Source organism: Nerophis lumbriciformis, linkage group LG17, assembly GCF_033978685.3.
Source record: "Nerophis lumbriciformis linkage group LG17, RoL_Nlum_v2.1, whole genome shotgun sequence".
Classification (NCBI taxonomy): Eukaryota; Metazoa; Chordata; class Actinopteri; order Syngnathiformes; family Syngnathidae; genus Nerophis; species Nerophis lumbriciformis.
This window is the reverse complement of record NC_084564.2, coordinates 10797501-10820000: the sequence shown is the minus strand read 5'-3', so window position 1 is coordinate 10820000 and position 22500 is coordinate 10797501. Positions and strand designations below refer to the sequence as shown.

The 22500-nt window shown below is 35.8% G+C and overlaps 2 protein-coding genes across 5 annotated transcripts in view; one reads left to right on the top strand and one right to left on the bottom strand.

The window, feature by feature from the left end:
* The window catches only part of rffl (ring finger and FYVE-like domain containing E3 ubiquitin protein ligase), a 16640-nt gene extending 10753 nt beyond the window's left edge, over window positions 1-5887 (top strand). For 2 of the 3 annotated variants that reach the window (XM_061972444.1, XM_061972445.2), the window contains exons 5-6: window positions 3563-3782; window positions 3856-4435. In XM_061972444.1, the coding sequence (XP_061828428.1) occupies window positions 3563-3782; window positions 3856-4040 (405 nt within the window). In that variant the 3' untranslated portion in view covers window positions 4041-4435. Of the gene's footprint in view, window positions 1-3562; window positions 3783-3855; window positions 4436-5555 lie in introns of those variants that run through there. The other variant, XM_061972446.1, reaches the window with a different exon arrangement.
* LOC133614464 (diacylglycerol kinase delta) overlaps window positions 5157-22500 on the bottom strand; it is a 47442-nt gene continuing 30098 nt past the window's right edge. For both annotated transcript variants that reach the window (XM_061972441.2, XM_061972442.2), the window contains 9 exons: window positions 21192-21326; window positions 20945-21120; window positions 20772-20883; window positions 19372-19464; window positions 19086-19205; window positions 13369-13486; window positions 13127-13257; window positions 12952-13054; window positions 5157-5643 (listed from right to left, as the gene is read on the bottom strand). In XM_061972441.2, the coding sequence (XP_061828425.1) occupies window positions 12965-13054; window positions 13127-13257; window positions 13369-13486; window positions 19086-19205; window positions 19372-19464; window positions 20772-20883; window positions 20945-21120; window positions 21192-21326 (975 nt within the window). In that variant the 3' untranslated portion in view covers window positions 5157-5643; window positions 12952-12964. The remainder of the gene's footprint in view (window positions 5644-12951; window positions 13055-13126; window positions 13258-13368; window positions 13487-19085; window positions 19206-19371; window positions 19465-20771; window positions 20884-20944; window positions 21121-21191; window positions 21327-22500) is intronic.

The window sequence follows — 22500 nt, the reverse complement described above, 5'->3', positions numbered from 1 at the left end:
ATGTAACACGTGGCTTGGCATTGTCTTGCTGAAATAAGCAGGGGCGTCCATGGTAACGTTGCTTGGATGGCAACATATGTTGCTCCAAAACCTGTATGTACCTTTCAGCATTAATGGTGCCTTCACAGATGTGTAAGTTACCCATGTCTTGGGCACTAATACACCCCCATACCATCTCAGATGCTGGCTTTTCAACTTTGCGCCTATAACAATCCGGATGGTTCTTTTCCTCTTTGGTCCGGAGGACACGACGTCCACAGTTTCCAAAAACCATTTGAAATGTGGACTCGTCAGACCACAGAACACTTTTCCACTTTGTATCAGTCCATCTTAGATGAGCTCAGGCCCAGCGAAGCCGACGGCGTTTCTGGGTGTTGTTGATAAACGGTTTTCGCCTTGCATAGGAGAGTTTTAACTTGCACTTACAGATGTAGCGACCAACTGTAGTTACTGACAGTGGGTTTCTGAAGTGTTCCTGAGCCCATGTGGTGATATCCTTTACACACTGATGTCGCTTGTTGTTGCAGTACAGCCTGAGGGATCGAAGGTCACGGGCTTAGCTGCTTACGTGCAGTGATTTCTCCAGATTCTCTGAACCCTTTGATGATATTACGGAGCGTAGATGGTGAAATCCCTAAATTCCTTGCAATAGCTGGTTGAGAAAGGTTTTTCTTAAACTGTTCAACAATTTGCTCAAGCATTTGTTGACAAAGTGGTGACCCTCGCTCCATCCTTGTTTGTGAATGACTGAGCATTTCATGGAATCTACTTTTATACCCAATCATGGCACCCACCTGTTCCCAATTTGCCTGTTCACCTGTGGGATGTTCCAAATAAGTGTTTGATGAGCATTCCTCAACTTTATCAGTATTTATTGCCACCTTTCCCAACTTCTTTGTCACGTGTTGCTGCCATCTAATTCTAAAGTTAATGTTTATGAGTTTGAACATCAAATATGTTGTCTTTGTAGCATATTCAACTGAATATGGGTTGAAAAGGATTTGCAAATCATTGTATTCCGTTTACATTTACATCTAACACAATTTCCCAACTCATATGGAAACGGGGTTTGTAAATCGTCATGAAAATAAAGAAAACACATTATTTATTTATCTATCTCTCAAACAAACTTAACAAGGAGGTAATTGATCAACAATCTTTTTTATTATCAAAACACAGCAGCAGCAAGATGAACAGTTTCTTTCTGGTGCTCTCAAAAATGTTAACAACCATGTTGCTACAAAACTACAAAAAAGGTAAAAACCTCTTTACCTCGCTGTTTGTGACATGCAACCCACAAGAGGAGAAGACATTCAAGTCAGAGACATGAGAAGGAGAGAGGAGGGGCAGTGTGTTACTGCTTGGACGGAGAGTCCTCTTCTTCCCTCTCCTCTCTAAGTCTAAGTCCACAGCGATTCCCTCCTTCTTTCCTAGTTGAGTTTGTTGGCTTTTTTTGGACCCACATTGAGTAACAAAGTAGACAAAACTTGGTGAATGGCGAGAGAAAAAACCGACCTGGTGACTGTGTTAGATCCAATACCACTATCGCAGGGGTCGGCAACCCAAGAGCCATATTGGACCAAAAATACAAAAACAAATCTGTCTGGAGCCGCAAAAAATGAAAAGCCATATTACATACAGATAGTGTGTCATGACATATACATTGAATTAAGAGGACTTAAAGGAAACTAAATGACCTCAAATACACCTTCACTAATGGACATTGGAGTGTTACTTTCAAAGGCAAAATTAAAGTATTGCTTTATTGTATTATATGTATAGTACATGTTCCAAAAAGAAAAAAGCATAAAACACCAGCAGAATTAGAGATATTACAAGTCAAAGTGATGAAGCTCATGACTAACTACCGTAAACATTACCCAATAAGATGAAGGAAATTGCATTTTATTGATATTTGAATGTATTCAATGTTTATAAATTAATATTTAAATATACTAAATGTAAAAAAGGGAATAAATATTCAAAATAATCTAGTTTGGTTACGCCATCATGAGCGCCACACAAGGTTGTAAAAGTTTCAACTACAATTCTAAATAAGATGTCAAAAGCAAACTGAAGTCAAATACACACAACTTAAAGATTGATCAATACCTATTTAAATTTAGTAATACATAAATATGATGATTTATCAAAATATAAAAGAAATATACCTGAACAGAACGCTCATGATGGTTACACCAAAAAGTAACGATATGAATCGCGTCTTTCCAAGTTTTTGGGGCATTTTTATGCTATTTCCAAGCATTTATTATCGTTGATTTGAAATGGTCGAACTAATGCATATTATATATGCATGCCCTAGTAAGCAAATAAAAAGTCATATTTATTTTGATTGTTACATTTTGAAGTACATTTGTGCAGGTGGGTGCGAATGTACCCATTACCAGAGCTGTACACCTATATATATATATATATATATATATATATATATATATATATATACTGTATATATACTGTATATATAAAATGTACCCATTACCAGAGCTGTACACACACATATATATATATATATATATATATATATACGGTATATATATATAAAATTACCAGAGCTGTACACACACACACACACATATATATATATATATATATATATATATATATATATATATACATAAAAAATTACCAGAGCTGTACACAAATATATATATATATATATATATATATATATATATATAAATAAAATGTACCCATTACCAGAGCTGTACACACACATATATATATATATATATATATATATATATATATATATATATATATATATATATATATATATATATATATATATATATATATATATATGTAGATATAAAATTACCAGAGCTGTACACACACACACATATATATATATATATATATATATATATATATATATATATATATATATATATATATATATACCCTTTACCAGAGCTGTACACATGTAAATGAGGCATAATGATGCAATATGTACATATAGCCAGCCTAAATAGCATGTTAGCATCGATTAGCTTGCAGTCATGCAGTGACCAAATATGTCTGATTAGCACTCCAACACAAGTCAATAATATCAACAAAACTCACCTTTGTATATTCATGCACAGCGTTAAACGTTTGGTGGGCAAAATGAGACAGAAAAAGAAGTGGCATAAAACACGTCCTAGGAAGTCGGAGAAAGTTGTACATGTAAACAAACTACGGTGAGTTCAAGGACCGCCAAAATTAGTAGGACAAAACGGCGCTCGCCAAATACTCTCATCAGATAATCATGTTTAATATAAACAGTGTGATTTATAACAGTTATGGAGGTTTGAGTCATGAACTATATTAACACAAAAAATAGATTTTTTCCCACTCATCTTTTTCCATTTTTATTATACATTTTTGAAAAAGCTCCAGAGAGCCACTAGGGCGGCGCTAAAGAGCCGCGGGTTGCCGACCCCCGCACTATTGGTATCGATGCCATCAGTATTTGGATGGATCGGCCTACCCGTATCAACGGCTGCTTGTTGCTCGCCATTGAGTGCGGCGCTCCAAAGTGAAAGGTCCGCCCTCTGTCCAGGGATCGGACCCCGAGGAGGAGGAGGAGGAGGCGGGGGGCGTGCCGGGCCGCAGGGCGTCCTTGTCGGACTTGACCAGCGTGGACGACATCGAGGCTCTGAGCGTGCGGCAGCTGAAGGAAATCCTGGCCCGCAACTTTGTCAACTTCAAAGGCTGCTGTGAGAAGTGGGAGCTGATGGAGCGAGTGACGCGCCTCTTCCACGACCACCAAACCTTGTCGGGTGAGTCGCCGCCGCGCACGCCTGCTCTGCCCTCCGCTCACCTCCCCCCCGCCTCTCCCTTCCCCTTCCCCAGTACCTGAGGGCGAGCTCCCCAGCCCGGAAGGCAACATCTGCCGCATCTGCATGGACGCGCCCATCGACTGCGTCCTGCTGGAGTGCGGTCACATGATCACCTGCACCAAGTGCGGCAAGAGAATGAACGAGTGTCCCATCTGCCGGCAGTACGTCATCAGGGCCGTGCACGTCTTCCGCTCCTGAGGCCTCACCGCGCAGGTACAAAGGCAGCGATCCCCTCCAAAGACGCAGCACGCTTTTATTTTGTAGGGCTGTGGAGGACAGGGCCACCTCAACCTTTGACCTGTTTGCAAGGCGTCTTTTTTTAACGAGCGCTCGCGCCGCTTAACATCTTGAATGTAAATAACCTACGCTCGGCTAACCAGGACCACGTCTTCCTTTGCGCTGAGGAGGTGACAAAGTTGCACTCCGGAACTTTATTCTTTTTGGAATGACTTGAAACAAAGTGAAAAGTTGCCTCTCCTCGCTCCTTTTGTACTAAACACATTTTGTAAATATTTCTTTCTCAGCACTCAAACTTGACGATCAAAAGATTGATGCTAACATGCAAGTCTAATAAATTAAATCCACTTTCTTTATTTTTGTTTTGTCACAATCTCATTATTCTCCGGCGCAGAAGTCTTTACAAAGTAAAAGTTCAGCCAACAAACAAGCGACTTTATGCAGTGTTTTGGAAATTATTCCTCATTTAGTTACGGCCACTAGATGTCGCCAAAAACAAATAACATGACAGATTTATGCTCTTTAAAGTGTCATACCTAACATTATTCTCTGACTAATTCTACTTGCTCAAACCTTTTCCAACATCCCACACTACAAAATATTAAAAGTGTGTATGATTTCTGCTGATATTGTTTTGGACTACTGTTGGTATCGGCTAATACTGGACGCTCCAATATCGGTATCAAATCGGAAGTGAAAAAGTCGTATCGCCCCCACAAAAAGGTAAGGAAATGTTGATTTTTTTCCTCAAATATTTTTGTACTGCTGAAAAATATCAAAAAAATATTTATTATATATATATATTTTTTTTTTTACATCTGCTGGTAGTTTGTGATAAAAGCGCCCAACTTTGAATGTGACGTAAAAAAAAAAAGGAACAAAAAGTGTATTATTTTTGTAAATATTTGTTAAATGAAACAATCCATGTTTCCAAAATGTATATGCATTCAGATGTAGTTATTTACTAAATAACATTTTTAAAAACATTTTACATCCGAGCTTTCACAGGACATGTTCAAAAATATTCATGTCATTAACACGTGAGAAGAAAGCAACAACTTTGTTTTCTTTCAAAAGGTCTTTATTGTCACACGTTGACATGCACAAGATATATAATATATATTTTTAACACTTTCTGTGGCCTTCCAGTAACAAGATATTCTTTATTTTTTTTAGCCGAGTTCTCTTCTGGTCATAAAATAAAAGGCCAAAAGTGAAAAATAATCCAACAAGTTCCTTATCAGCAAACAGCTGTCGACATAGAAATGACCTTTGACCTTTATAAAAATAAATAATGGGTCGTGTGCACGTCAGCGTGTGGTAAGACTTTTAAAACATTGTCAAAATACTTTCACTTTCACTTTGAATGTGTGATAAAATGTTGGCTCCGCCTCCCAGGCGACGCACCAGGTGCTGATTGGTCGATGGGTCGGATGAGAAGGCACTCGCGGGTCACGTAACTGATTTTTTCCTCAGGTGCTTGTGTTTTGAGAGCCAATCACAGAGGTCACAGGGTCGTCGGGCAGGTTGGCAGCAGCAAGCGGAGGACAGCAGGCAGCGGTTGCTAGGCAACAGAAGACGGACAGTAAGTGTTGTCACTTTCACATTCTGATGTTTGTTTGTTTTTTGCTCTCGGTGAGTCCTCAAGGACTGTAGGAGATTACTTCTGAACTTTCACAACAAAATTAACAAAGAAATTAGGGCTCTCCAAAGTGCGGCCATTTTTAACTTCTACGGCACATTCCAAAAATATTATTAAAAAACTTTAAAAATGGAATAAAAGAGCAAAGAGGTGAAACGTCGACTCAAGTAACACAAAGTTGCCAAGCATATGTATTTATATATACACATATGTATATACACACATATATACACAGATGTATATACATATGTGTATGTTTATGTATATGTGTATATATATACATATGTAAATACGTGTATATACACATATATATACACAAAATATATATATATGTATATATGTAAAATATATATGTTTATACACTTATATACATATGTGTATATACACATACATATTTATACATGTGTATATACACGTATGTATATATATTTGTGTGTATATACACATGTATATATACATATGTTCATCTGTATATATACATATCTTTATATATATATGTTTATATGTATATATACATGTGTACATATCTTTATATACATATGTTTATATGTATATATACATATGCACATATCTTTATATACAAATGTATATATACATTTGTTTATATGTATATATACATATGTACATATCTTTACACATGTGTATGTACACATGTATATACCTGTGTACATACACATGTATATATACATGTGTATATACAGTATACATGTATATATACATATGTGTATACATACATACACATATGTGTATATACACATATGTATATATACACGTGTATATATACATATGTGTATATACACATATGTACATATGTATATACACATGTATATATACGCAGAGGTGGGTAGTAACGCGCTACATTTACTCCGTTACATCTACTTGAGTAACTTTTGGGATAAATTGTACTTCTAAGAGTAGTTTTATTGCAACATACTTTTACTTTTACTTGAGTATATTTATAGAGAAGAAACGCTACTTTTACTCCGCTACTTTTATCTACATTCAGCTCGCTACTCGCTACTATTTTTTATCGATCTGTTAATGCACGCTTTGTTTGTTTTGGTCTGTCAGACAGACCTTCATAGTGCCTGCGTTTCAACAAATACAGTCACTGGTGACGTTCACTCCGTTCCACCAATCAGATGCAGTCACTGGTGACGTTGGACCAATCAAACAGAGCCAGGCGGTCACATGACCTGACTTAAACAAGTTGAAAAACTTATTGGGGTGTTACCATTTAGTGGTCAATTGTACGGAATATATACTGTACTGTGCAATCTAATAATAAAAGTTTCAATCAATCAATCAAAAGTGTGAAGGAAAAAAGACCCTTTTATTTCAACCGTACATCCCGTCAAAAGCCTAAAGACTGACTGCCCAGTTCCTGTCTTCACAATAAAAGTGCCGCTCCATCGCGCCTGCGCTTTCAAAACAAGAGTCTCCGAAAGCCAGCGCAAACAAGCTAGCAAGCTACGGAGTTTGCCGCCAATGTATTTCTTGTAAAGTGTATAAAAACGAATATGGAAGCTGGACAAATAAGATGCCAAAAATCAACCACTTTCATGTGGTATTAGACAGAAAGGAGGAACTTTTTCTCTCCTCCATTTGAAAACGTGGACGTTATCATCACTACTGTCTGATTACAATCAATGCAAGTCATCAGAATCAGGTAATACACCAACTTATATTCTTGTCTTCATGAAAGAAAGGAATCTATATGTGTTAAACATGCATGTATATTCATTAAAACACCTTTAACATGTAAACAAAAACTGCAAAATAAATAAATATAAATTATATACTGTATATATATATATATATATATATTTATAAATAAATGTGTGTGTGTATATATATATATATATATATATATATATATATATATATATATATATATATATATATATATATATATATATATATATATATATATATATATATATATATATATATATATATGATGTGTGTGTATGTTACTCATCAGTTACTCAGTACTTGAGTAGTTTTTTCACAACATACTTTTTACTTTTACTCAAGTAAATATTTGGGTGACTACTCCTTACTTTTACATGAGTAATAAATCTCTAAAGTAACAGTACTCTTACTTGAGTACAATTTCTGGCTACTCTACCCACCTCTGTATATACGTGTATATATATACATATGTGTATTTACACAAAAATGTGTATATATACATATGTGTATATACACACAAATATATATAAATATGTGTACATACATATGTATACATGTATATATACATACGTATGTGTATATACACATGGATTTATACATATGTGTATACATACATACACATGTGTATATACACATATACATGTGTATATACACTTATGTATAGACACATATGTGTATATACACATGTATACATATATACATACGTATGTGTATATACACACAAATATATACACATGTATATATATACATATATATGTGTATATATACATATGTATGTATACACATATGTATATATACATACGTATGTGTATATACACATGTACTGTATATATACATGTGTATATATACATATGTATATACATATATACGTATGTATATATACATATGTGTATATACACATACGTATGTATGTATACACATATGTATATATACATGTGTATATATACATATGTGTATATATACATGTGTATGTACACATGTATATACCTGTGTACATACACATGTATGTATACATGTGTATGTACAGTATACATGTATATATACATATGTGTATACATACATACGTATGTGTATATACACATACGTATATATACATATGTATATATACACGTGTATATACACATGTCTATATACGTATATATATTTACACATATGTGTATATATACATGTGTGTATATACACATTTGTGTATACATATGTATATATACATAAGTGTATATATACACAAATATATATACATATGTGTATATACATATGTATATACACATGTATATATACACATATGTCTATATACACACACATATATATTTGTGTGTACCGGTATATACACTTATGTGTACATACACATATATGTATATATACATGTGTATATACACATGTATATATACACATACGTGTATATACACATATGTGTGTATACACATATGTGTATACATATGTGTATATACACACAAATATATATATGTGTGTGTTTATACACATATGTGTATATATACATATGTGTTTATACACATATGTATATATACATATGTGTATATACACATGTATATACTGTATACACATATGTATACATACACATGTGTATATACAAATATATGTGTATATACACATTTGTGTATACATATGTATATATACACTTATGTATATATACACTTATGTATACATACACATGTGTATATATACATATGTATACACATATGTGTATATATACATGTGTATATACACATGTATATATACACATATGTATATATACATAAGTGTATATATACACAAATATATATACATATGTTTATATACACATGTATATATACACATTTGTGTATATACACATATGTGTATATACACATGTGTACATACACATATGTGTATATATACATAAGTGTATATACACACAAATATATATATGTGTGTATATACACATATGTATATACACATATGTATATACTGTATACACGTGTATATATACATATGTGTATATACACATATGTATATACTGTATACACATGTGTATATACACACATATGTGTATATACACATGTACATATACACATAAGTGTATATACACACAAATATATATGTGTGTATATACACATATGTATATATACACATATGTGTATATACATATGTATATATACATGTGTGTATATACATATGTGTATATACACATGTATATACTGTATACACATATGTGTATATACATATGTATATATACATAAGTGTATATATACATGTATATATATACATGTGTGTATATACACATATGTATATGTACACATGTGTATATACACATACGTATGTATATATACATATGTGTATACATACATACACATTTGTATATATACACATATGTATATATACATGTGCATATACACAGGTATATACATATGTATATATACACATGTGTATACATATGTATATATACATATGAGTACATACACATGTATATATTCATATGTATATATATACATAAGTGTATATACACACAAATATATATACATATGTGTATATACACATATGTATATATATCCATCCATCCATATATATATATATATTTGTGTGTATATACACTTACGTATATATACATATGTATATGTATGTATGTATTTATACACATGTATATATACGTATGTGTATACTGTATACACACATGTATATATACATATGTGTATACATATACATATGTATATATGCATGTGTATATACGTATGTATATATCCATGTGTATATACACACATGTATATATATACATACGTATATATACATATGTATGGGTATATACACACATATGTATATATATGTATGTGTATACACACACATGTATATATACATACGTATGTGTAGGAGCCAAATAGAGAGCCATACTTGAATCTATGTATATTTTATTAGATTTGAGTGATTGATGTGTGTATGTCAGTGTGCACCCTTTGCAGGTGGTGAAAAGTTCCCACGCTGGCCTATAAGGGGCAGGAGCGTGCTGGCGCGTGATTGGCAGTCAGGCACCAGCATACCGTCTTTGAACTCACCTGTCTGTAGACCTCGGCTCATTCAGTTTGTTTCCCGAGTATTCTGTTCCTTGATTTTTGTAAATAAAACAATCTTCAATTGCGCTGCTGGATCAGTTTGAATTAGTGGATGGATAGCGGGAAAAGGAAGAATTTGTGACAAGGAAGGCTGTGTATATGGTGTGAGTCAGACAAGATGCCCGCGCCACAAGTGGAACAAACATTTGAAACAAAGTGGTTATAGGAACAATCACTTTCAGTGTTTTATGCCACTTCAGTATGTGTATATACACTTATGTGTATACATATACGTATGTATATATACATGTGTATATACACATGTATATATATATACATATGTATGTGTATATATACACATACATATGTATATATACGTATGTATATATACGTATATATACATATGTATGTGTATATATACACATACATATGTATATATACGTATGTATATATACGTATGTATGTGTATATATACACATATGTATACATACACGTATGTGTATACATATACGTATGTATATATACGTATGTATATATACATGTGTATATACACATATGTATATATGTATGTATACACATGTATATATACACACGTATATGTATACACGTATGTGTATATACACGTGTATATATACATGTGTATATACACATATGTATATACACATGTGTGTATACATACATGTGTATACATACATATGTATATATGTATGTATACACATGTGTATATATACACATATGTGTATATACACATATGTGTATATACACATATGTATATATACGTATGTATATACACATACAGTATGTATGTGTATATACATATGTGTATACATACATACACACATTTATATATACACATGTATATATACATATGTGTATATACACATATGTATATATACATACGAATATATTAGGGCTGCAACAACTAATCGATTAAATCGATTATAAAAATAGTTGTCGATTAATTTAGTCATCAATTCGTTGGCTCTATGCTACACGCAGAGGATTCGTTTTTTTTTAACCTTTATTTATAAACTGCAACATTTACAAACAGCTGAGAAACAATAATCAAAATACTAGGGGTGTAACGGTATGTGTATTTGTATCGAACCGTTTCGGTACGGGGGTTTCGTTTCGGTGCGGAAGTGTACCGAACAAGTTTCCACACAGACATATTAAGTAGCGTAACGCACGTTGTGTAAACAATACTCAAAATGCCGGACATTTGAGGCATTTATGAAACTCCACCCTGACAGCTCCGCAAAAGAGGACATGTCCGGTGAAAAGAGGACGTATGGTCAGTCTATCCTAGCCCGCTAGCTGCTAGCATGCTAGCAAAAGAGGACTAGCAGCGATCGGTTTCACCGGACGTGAAACCAGCAGCGACCGGGCTAGGATAGACTGACCATACGTCCTCTTTGCACCGGACATGTCCTCTTTTGCGGAGCTGTCGGGCGGAGTTTCTTAAATGCCTCAAATGTCCGGCATTTTGAGTTAGGGTTGCATGTATTTTCAATGTACGTTCAGGGTTAAGAAGGGGTTAAAAACACAACAAATTGTGCGCGCAGCAGCATTGGTGAGGGAGGGGCAGAGGCAGAGACAGAGAGAGAGAGAGAGTTATGATAAACGTGCATGCGTCGCCAGGCTCTGCTTTTTATCCATACATTTATCACATTTAATTTGTTATTATCTATAGCAGGGGTGTCAAAAGTGTGCATTTTTGTAACATTTTCCTTGTTTTATTTGGCAAGTTGAAAGAACATGGCGCCAGTATGCTGTTTTTTTTTTCCCCAATAAAATACTGGAAAGGATAGAAATGTAGTTTGTCTCTTTTATCCGATTATTAATTGATTAATCGAAGTAATAATCGACAGATTAATCGATTATCAAATTAATCGTTAGTTGCAGCCCTAGTATACATACAGTATGTATACATACATATGTGTATATACACATACACATAAATATATATACGTATGTGTATATACACATTCGTATATATATTTATGTGTATATACACATACTGTATGTATATATACATACATATGTGTATATATACATATGTATATGTATATATACACATATGTGTATATACATATACGTATATATATTTATGTGTATGTGTATATACACACATAATCAGAGGAAGTCACATTTCAAATAAAAATGTTTACATTTATTATATTTTTTCTCCTGCTCATTATTTTGCATAAAAATATCAATAATTATTGATAAATACAAATATAAAAATTGTATATAATGATACAGTTTTCAGCCATATTGCCCAGTCCTAATAATATATGATTTATTTTATAACATTGTTATGAGTGAGACCCTTCTGGGTCCCCGGGACCAAACTTGATCCTAAAGGTTAAAAATGTAATGTCTTGGTTTTGAAAATGAAAAATATCAAAATGGCCATCGCGTGTTTGTATATTTCAGCGTGTGGCCCTCAGTGGGAGATGTTTGGACATGTGCATGACACACTTGCAGCTGCCACTCTAAAGAAAAGACTTACCTGGAGGCGGAGCTTAGGCCTCGCTGGCGCTGCTGTTCCTGCTGAGCTCTCGGATCCCCTGAAGGATTCTCTTCATGTGACCCACCTTGGTCACGCCCAGGTCCTGTGCCACACACACACACACACACGCTCACCATCACGTCACGCTTGGCTAGCGGCGGCGTGCTCGGCCTACCTTCAGGTCCCGCCTCTCCAGGTGGACCAGCTCGCTCCCTCGGACGTCGTGACCGATGAAGATGTCCTTGTACTCGGAGAGACACAGGAAGTCCAGCCAGGACCCCACTTCCTCCGTCCCCCACTGGTGCACTGATGCCCACAACAATAGAAACCTGGACTGACTTCATGTTCCTCTGATCAATTCTATTTTTTACATTACAAAAGAAAAAGGATAGCGCCACAAAAAGGGGCGGGGCTTACCTGGCAGAGAGAGAGACCCACAAGTCTCCTTATTTCTGTTGTTTTTGTCTTTTTTGAACTTGGGAACCAGGCGGAACTTTGCACTCCGACTGGGCTTGGCCAAGTCTGTCAGCGGACCCTGGACACACACACACACACACACACACACACACACACACACACACACACACACACACACACACACACGATACACATAGTTTACTGCACTAGCCACAACCGTCAAACTCGAAGCCCGGGGACCACGTCATTTAAAGTGGTCTTACACAGCGTTTAATGTTGCCTTCCACGTCATTTAATGAGGTCCTTCACATCATTTAAAGTGGTCTTTCAAGTCATTTAATGTGGCCCGTCATGTCATTTAATGCGTTAAATTTACGTAATTTAATGTGGCCTTCCACGTCGTTTAATGGGGTTTTCCAAGTGGCCTTCCACTTCATTTAACGTGGTCTTCCACGTCATTTAATGTTTTTTGTCATTTAAGGTAGCCCGTCACATCATTAAGGTGGTCTTCCACATAATTTATTGTGGCCTTCCACGTCATTTAACATGGTCTATCACATCTTTTAATGTGGTCTTTCATGTAATTCAAGGTGGCCCGTCATGTCATTTAATTAGTTTTTTTTTACGTCATTTAATGTGGCCTGTCACGTCTTTTAATATGGTCTTTTACATCATTTAATATAGTCTTACACATCAATTAGAGTTGCCCGTCACATCTTTTAATATGGTCTTTTACACCATTTATTGTGGTCTTCCACACCGTTTGTTGTGGCCTTTCACGTCATTTAATGAGGTCCTCCATGTCATTTAAATTGGCCCGTCATGTCATTTAATATGATTTGTTACGTAATTTATTGTGGTCTTCCACATCATTTAAGTTGGCCTTCCACATCGTTTAACGTGGCCTTCTACGTCATTTAATGAGGTCCTTCACATCATTTAAAGTGGCCCGTCACGTCATTTAATGCGTTAAATTTACGTAATTTAATGTGGTCTTCCAAATCGTTTAATGTAGCCTTCCACGTTGTTTAACGTGGTCTTCCATCATTTATTGTGGCCCGTCACATTTTTTAATATGGTCTTTTACACCATTTATTGTGGTCTTCCACGCAATTTATCGTGGCCTTTCACGTCATTTAATGAGGTCCTCCATGTCATTTAAAGTAGCCCGTCATGTCATTTAATATGATTTTTTACGTCATTTATTGTGGTCTTCCACATCATTTAGTGAGGTCCTTCACATCTTTTAACGTGGTCTTTCAAGTCATTTAAGGTGGCCCGTCACGTCATTTAATGCGTTAAATGTACGTCATTTAATGTGGTCTTCCAAATCGTTTAATGTGAACTTCCACGTCGTTTAATGGGGTTTTCCAAGTGGTCTTCCACTTCATTTAACGTGGTCTTCCACTTCATTTAATGTTTTTTGTCATTTAAGGTAGCCCGCCACATCATTAAGGTGGTCTTCCACATAATTTATTGTGGCCTTCCACATCATTTAATGAGGTCCTGCATGTCATTTATAGTGGCCATCCACGTCATTTAATATTGTCTTTTACGTCATTTATTGTGGTCTTCCACGTCATTTAATGAGGTCTTCCACATCATTTAACATGGTCTATCACATCTTTTAAGGTGGTCTTTCATGTAATTCAAGGTCGCCCGTCATGTCATTTAATTAGGTTTTTTTTTACGTCAATTAATGTGGCCTGTCACGTCTTTTAATATAGTCTTTTACATCATTTAATATGGTCTTACACATCAATTAGAGTTGCCCGTCATGTCTTTTAATATGGTCTTTTACACCATTTATTGTGGTCTTCCACACCATTTGTCGTGGCCTTTCACGTCATTTAATTAGGTCCTCCATGTCATTTAAAGTGGCCCGTCATGTTATTTAATATGATTTGTTACATCATTTATTGTGGTCTTCCACATCCTTTAATTTGGCCTTCCACAGCATTTAATGTGGCCTTCTATGTCATTTAATGAGGTCCTTCACATCATTTAAAGTTGTCTTTCAAGTCATTTAAGGTGGCCCGTCACGTAATTTAATGTGGTCTTCCAAATTGTTTAATGTAGCCTTCCACGTTGTCTAACGTGGTCTTCCATCATTTAATGTGGTCCGTCACATCTTTTAATATGGTCTTTTACACCATTTAGTGTGGTCTTCCACGCAATCTATCGTGGTCTTCCACGCAATTTATTGTGGCCTTTCACGTCATTTAATGAGGTCCTCCATGTCATTTAAAGTAGCCCGTCATATCATTTAACATGATTTTTTACGTCATTTATTGTGGTCTTCCACATCATTTAATGAGGTCCTTCACATCATTTAACGTGGTCTTTCAAGTCATTTAAGGTGGCCCGTCATGTCATTTAATGTGTTAAATTTACATAATTTAATGTGGTCTTCCAAATCGTTTAATGTGAACTTCCACGTCGTTTAATGGGGTTTTCCAAGTGGTCTTCCACTTCATTTAACGTGGTCTTCCACGTCATTTAATGTTTTTTGTCATTTAAGGTAGCCCGTCACATCATTAAGGTGGTCTTCCACATAATTTATTGTGGTCTTCCACATAAATTATTGTGGCCTTCCACGTCATTTAATGAGGTCCTCCATGTCATTAAACGAGGCCATCCACGTCATTTAATATTGTCTTTTACGTCATTTATTGTGGTCTTCCACGTCATTTAACATGGTCTATCACATCTTTTAAGGTGGTCTTTCATGTAATTCAAAGTGGCCCGTCATGTCATTTAATTCGTTTTTTTTACGTCATTTAATGTGGCCTGTCACGTCTTTTAATATGGTCTTTTACATCATTTATTGTGGTCTTCCACACCATTTGTTGTGGCCTTTCACGTCATTTAATTAGGTCCTCCATGTCATTTAAAATGGCCCGTCATGTCATTTAATATGATTTGTTACGTAATTTATTGTGGTCTTCCACATCATTTAACTTGGCCTTCCACATCGTTTAATGTGGCCTTCTACGTCATTTAATGAGGTCCTTCACATCATTTAAAGTGGCCCGTCACGTCATTTAATGCGTTAAATTTACGTAATTTAATGTGGTCTTCCAAATTCGTTTAATGTAGCCTTCCACGTTGTTTAACGTGGTCATCCATCATTTAATGTGGCCCGTCACATCTTTTAATATGGTCTTTTACACCATTTAGTGTGGTCTTCCACGCAATTTATCGTGGCCTTTCACGTAATTTAATGAGGTCCTCCATGTCATTTAAAGTGGCCCGTCATGTCATTTAACATGATTTTTTACGTCATTTATTGTGGTCTTCCACATCATTTAGTGAGGTCCTTCACATCTTTTAACGTGGTCTTTCAAGTCATTTAAGGTGGCCCGTCACGTCATTTAATGCGTTAAATTTACGTAATTTAACGTGGTCTTCCAAATCGTTTAATGTGAACTTCCACGTCGTTTAATGGGGTTTTCCAAGTGGTCTTCCACTTCATTTAACGTGGTCTTCCACATCATTTAATGTTTTTTGTCATTTAAGGTAGCCCGTCACATCATTCAGGTGGTCTTCCACATAATTTATTGTGGTCTTCCACATAAATTATTGTGGCCTTCCACGTCATTTAATGAGATCCTCCATGTCATTAAACGTGGCCATCCACGTCATTTAATATTGTCTTTTACGTCATTTATTGTGGTCTTCCACGTCATTTAACATGGTCTATCACATCTTTTAAGGTGGTCTTTCATGTAATTCAAGGTGGCCTGTCATGTCATTTAATTAGTTTTTTTTTTACATCATTTAATGTGGCCACGTCATTTAAGATGGCCTGTCACGTCTTTTAATATGGTGTTTTACATCATTTAATATGGTCTTACACATCAATTAGAGTGGCCCGTCACGTCTTTTAATATGGTCTTTTACACCATTTATTGTGGTCATCCACGCCATTTGTCGTGGCCTTTCACGTCATTTAATTAGGTCCTCCATGTCATTTAAGTGGCCCGTCATGTCATATAATATGATTTTTTACGTCATTTATTGTGGTTTTCCACTTCCTTTAACTTGGCCTTCTACGTCATTTAATGAGGTCCTTCACATCTTTTAACGTGGTCTTTCAAGTCATTTAAGGTGGCCCGTCACGTCATTTAATGCGTTAAATTTACGTAATTTAATGTGGTCTTCCAAATCGTTTAATGTGAACTTCCACGTCGTTTAATGGGGTTTTCCAAGTGGTCTTCCACGTCATTTAATGTTTTTTGTCATTTAAGGTAGCCCGTCACATCATTAAGGTGGTCTTCCACATAATTTATTGTGGTCTTCCACATAAATTATTGTGGTCTTCCACATAAATTATTGTGGCCTTCCACGTCATTTAATATTGTCTTTTACGTTATTTAATGAGGTCTTCCATGTCATTTAACATGGTCTATCACATCTTTTAATGTGGTCTTTCATGTAATTCAAGGTGGCCTGTCATGTCATTTAATTAGGTTTTTTTACGTCATTTAAAGTGGCCACGTCATTTAAGGTGGACTGTCACGTCTTTTAATATGGTCTTTTACATCATTTAATATGGTCTTACACATCAATTAGAGTGGCCAGTCACGTCTTTTAATATGGTCTTTTACACCATTTATTGTGGTCATCCACGCCATTTGTCGTGGCCTTTCACGTCATTTAATTAGGTCCTCCATGTCATTTAAGGTGGCCCGTCATGTCATTTAATATGATTTTTTACATCATTTATTGTGGTCTTCCACTTCCTTTAACTAGGCCTTCCACTTCGTTTAACGTGGCCTTCTACGTCATTTAATGAGGTCCTTCACATCATTTAAAGTGGTCTTTCAAGTCATTTAAGGTGGCCCGTCACGTCATTTAATGCGTTAAATTTACGTAATTTAATTTGGTCTTCCAAATCGTTTAATGTAGCCTTCCACGTTGTTTAACGTGGTCTTCCATCATTTAACGTGGTCTTCCATCATGAAAGTGGCCTGTCACATCTTTTAATATGGTCTTTTACACCATTTAGTGTGGTCTTCCACGCAATTTATTGTGGCCTTTCACGTCACTTAATGAGGTCCTCCATGTCATTTAAAGTGGCCCGTCATGTCATTTAACATGATTTTTTACGTCATTTATTGTGGTCTTCCACATCATTTAATGAGGTCCTTCACATCATTTAACGTGGTCTTTCAAGTCATTTAAGGCGGCCCGTCACGTCATTTAATGCGTTAAATTTACGTAATTTAATGTGGTCTTCCAAATCGTTTAATGTGGCCTTCCACGTCGTTTAATGTGGTTTTCCAAGTGGCCTTCCTCTTCATTTAACGTGGTCTTCCACATCATTTAATGTTTTTTGCCACATCATTTAAGGTAGCCCGTCACATCATTTAAGGTGGTCTTCCACATAATTTATTGTGGCCTTCCACGTCATTTAATGAGGTCTTCCATATCATTTAATGTGGCCCCTCACGTCATTTAAAGTGGCCCCTCGCGTCATTTACTGTGGCCCCTCACGTCATTTAAGGTGGCCTTTCACGTCTTTTAATGTGGCCCGTCACATCATTAAACCGATGTTTGAACCTTTGCAAGTGGTCTTCCAAATAATTTAATGTGGTCCGTCACATCATTTACTGTGGCCCTCAATAAAAAGGAGAGTGACCCCCTGAAACAAGCCCCCTTCTAGGACCTCTCCTCTGGAAGTAACCCCAGCAGCCAAAGGGGGGAGAGAGTACCTCGTGTGCAGAAGGGTCGATGACCACACTCAGCCACGGGACGTCAACCAGTCGACGAAGCTGCTGATGGACCGAACTCAGCGCAGAGTTCAACTGGTCTTGTTGAGGTGGGTCCAACACCTGGGCGCGCACACACACACACACACACACACACACACACACACACACACACACACACACACACACACACACACACACACACACACACACACACACACACACACACACACACACACACACAGGTGTATTACAGGTGTTTCCATGGCGGGGGTCAGAAGGCAGGTACCATGGACATCTTTCCAGCCAGGAGCAGCTCGGTCTCGCTCAGTAACGCTTTGACGTCTTTGACCATTCGGACCACGGCACCACAGCTGAGAGTCTGCACACACAATTTAAAGTCACACATCTGACGTTAGATCTAGAATCTAGAATATATCCAGGAAGTCTCTGTCGGAAGAATGCGGACTTCCTGGTCTCTGGTCCATCAGTTCTCCAATGGCACACAAAGACAAACTGTAAGACATTATAAACCCTCCCGCATGTACTCGGTCTTCCCCAAGGCCTCCAAGTGGACCTGGCTGAAACACCTCAACTAAACTAAACTCCTCTTGTTGTGGAGAAGCAGCAGTTCTATCAGGCTTACATTTTTGTCTCCATGGTTTTATGGTGTCAACAATATTAGAAATAATAATTATTATAATAATGGATGATAAGAATAAGAATAATATCCATCCATTTCCTACTGCTTGTCCCTTTTGGGATCACAGATAATATCAATAATAATAATAATAATAATGGATGATAATAATAATAATTACTATTATTAAAATGAATGATAATACAAATAGTAATAATGGATAATAATAATAATAATAATAATTATAATAATACTGTAATAATAATAATTATTATAATAATGGATAATGATAATATCCATCCATCCATTTTCTACTGCATGTCCCTTTCGGGGTCGCGGATAATAATAATAATGGATGACAATATTAATATTAATGGATGACAAAAATAGTAATAATAATAATAATAATAATAATAACGGATGAGAATAATAATAATAATAGATAACAATAATAATAATGGATGATAATAATAACAATAATGAATTATAATATAATAATGGATGACAACAATAATAATGCATGATAATAATACTAACAATAATAAATGAGAATAATAATGGAGAATAATAAAAATGGATGACAATAATAATAATAACAATAATAAATGATTATAATAATAATGGATGATAATAATAATAATAATAATAATAATGGATGACAACAATAATAATAATAATGGATGATGATGATGATAATAATAATAATGATAATAAATGATAATAATAATGAATGATAATAATAACAATAATGGATAATAATAATAATAATGGATAATAATAATAATAATAAATGATAATAATAAATTATAATAATAATGGATGATAATAATAATAATGGATGATGATGATAATAATAACAATAAATGGTAATAATAATAATAATTGATGGTAATAATAATAATGGATGATGATAATAATAATAATAATGGATGATAATAATAAATCATAATAATAATGGATGGTAATAATAATTATTATTACAATAATAATGGATGATGAAGTGTTTTAGGCTTCAAAACAAGCTTAGGTAAAAGTGATGTGTTTCCTACCCCGATGCTGCCGGACTCGACGTAGACCAGGTCCATGGACTTGGAGCTGGCATTGACGGCATGAGCAAGTTCTTGTTCCAAACTGCGGTGACTCTGAGCCAGCTGACAGATACTGAAAGATGAAGACGTTAAAAGAGAGCGAGAGGAAGGGGAAGATGCTAAGACATCATCACCTGCGGATGAGGAGTCCCGCGGCCCGAGCGAACTCTCCAACGAGCGATGCCTCGTCTTCCGAAACGGTTTCTGGATGGCTGCTGAGCGGGGGGAGCAGGGCCGCCGGACAAGCGGGACCACGGGGAAACTCGCACTTCTGTTTGTCCTCCCAAGACTTCAACGTGCTCTCGAACGCCTGACACCAAACATCCAAGTCACCTTTGACACCCCCCCCACACATCGCCTCGGGGTAGGTCCAGTACTCACGCGGTCTCTGGTCAAAGTCTGGGTCCGGTTCTTGTGGAGGATCTTGATATAACCCGGGTGTTGAATCCAGGCTTCGCCGTCCACCTGCACAGGGACTCCCTCGTCCCCCAGGATAGTGATCTTGACTGTGCGACACTGAGACACACACACACACACACACGTCAGACTTTGGCCTGCGCCGATAACACCACATATTGTCCCACTAATTTTGACAATAAAATGATATCATTGTCAGCATATTTTGCGACCATTTTAAAAATAATATTTTAAAAACAACATAAAAAGTGGATTAAAAGAGCAAACATGTGTAATGTAAAAAGACTGTTATAATATTGACATTTTTTTTTACTTTAAAAATATATACAGTCGCGATCAAAAGTTGACATACACTTGCAAAGAACATCATGTCATGGCTGTCTTGAGTTTCCAATCATTTCTACAATTCTTATTTTTTTGTGATGGAGTGATTGGAGCACATACTTGCCAACGCTGCTGCTCACTGCTCCCCTCACCTCCCAGGGGGTGATCAAGGGTGATGGGTCAAAAGTATACATACAGCAATGTTAATATTTGGTTACATGTCCCTTGGCAAAGGAGGACTACCTCCATATTCTTCAGGACAAGCTAAAATCATCAGCCCGGAGGTTGGGTCTTGGGCGCAGTTGGGTGTTCCAACAGGACAATGACCCCAAACACACGTCAAAAGTGACAAAGGAATGGCTAAATCAGGCTAGAATGAAGGTTTTAGAATGGCCTTCCCAAAGTCCTGACTTAAACGTGTGGACAATGATGAAGAAACAAGTCCATGTCAGAAAACCGGCACATTTAGCTGAACTGCACCAATTTTGTCAAGAGGAGTGGTCAAAAATTCAAGCAGAAGCTTGTGGATGGCTACCAAAAGCGCCTTATTGCAGTGAAACTTGCCAAGGGACATGTAAGCAAATATTAACATTGCTGTATGTATACTTTTGACACAGCACATTTGCTCACATTTTCAGTAGACCCATAATAAATTCATAAAAGAAGCAAACTTCATGAATGTTTTTTGTGACCAACAAGTATGTGCTCCAATCACTCTATCACAAGAAAATAAGAGTTGTAGAAAGTATTGGAAACTAAAGACAGCCATGACATTATGTTCTTTACAAGTGTATGTAAACTTTTGATCGCGACTGTGTATATGTATATATATATATATATATATATACACACACACACACACACACACACAGGTAAAAGCCAGTAAATTAGAATATTTTGAAAAACTTGATTTATTTCAGTAATTGCATTCAAAAGGTGTAACTTGTAC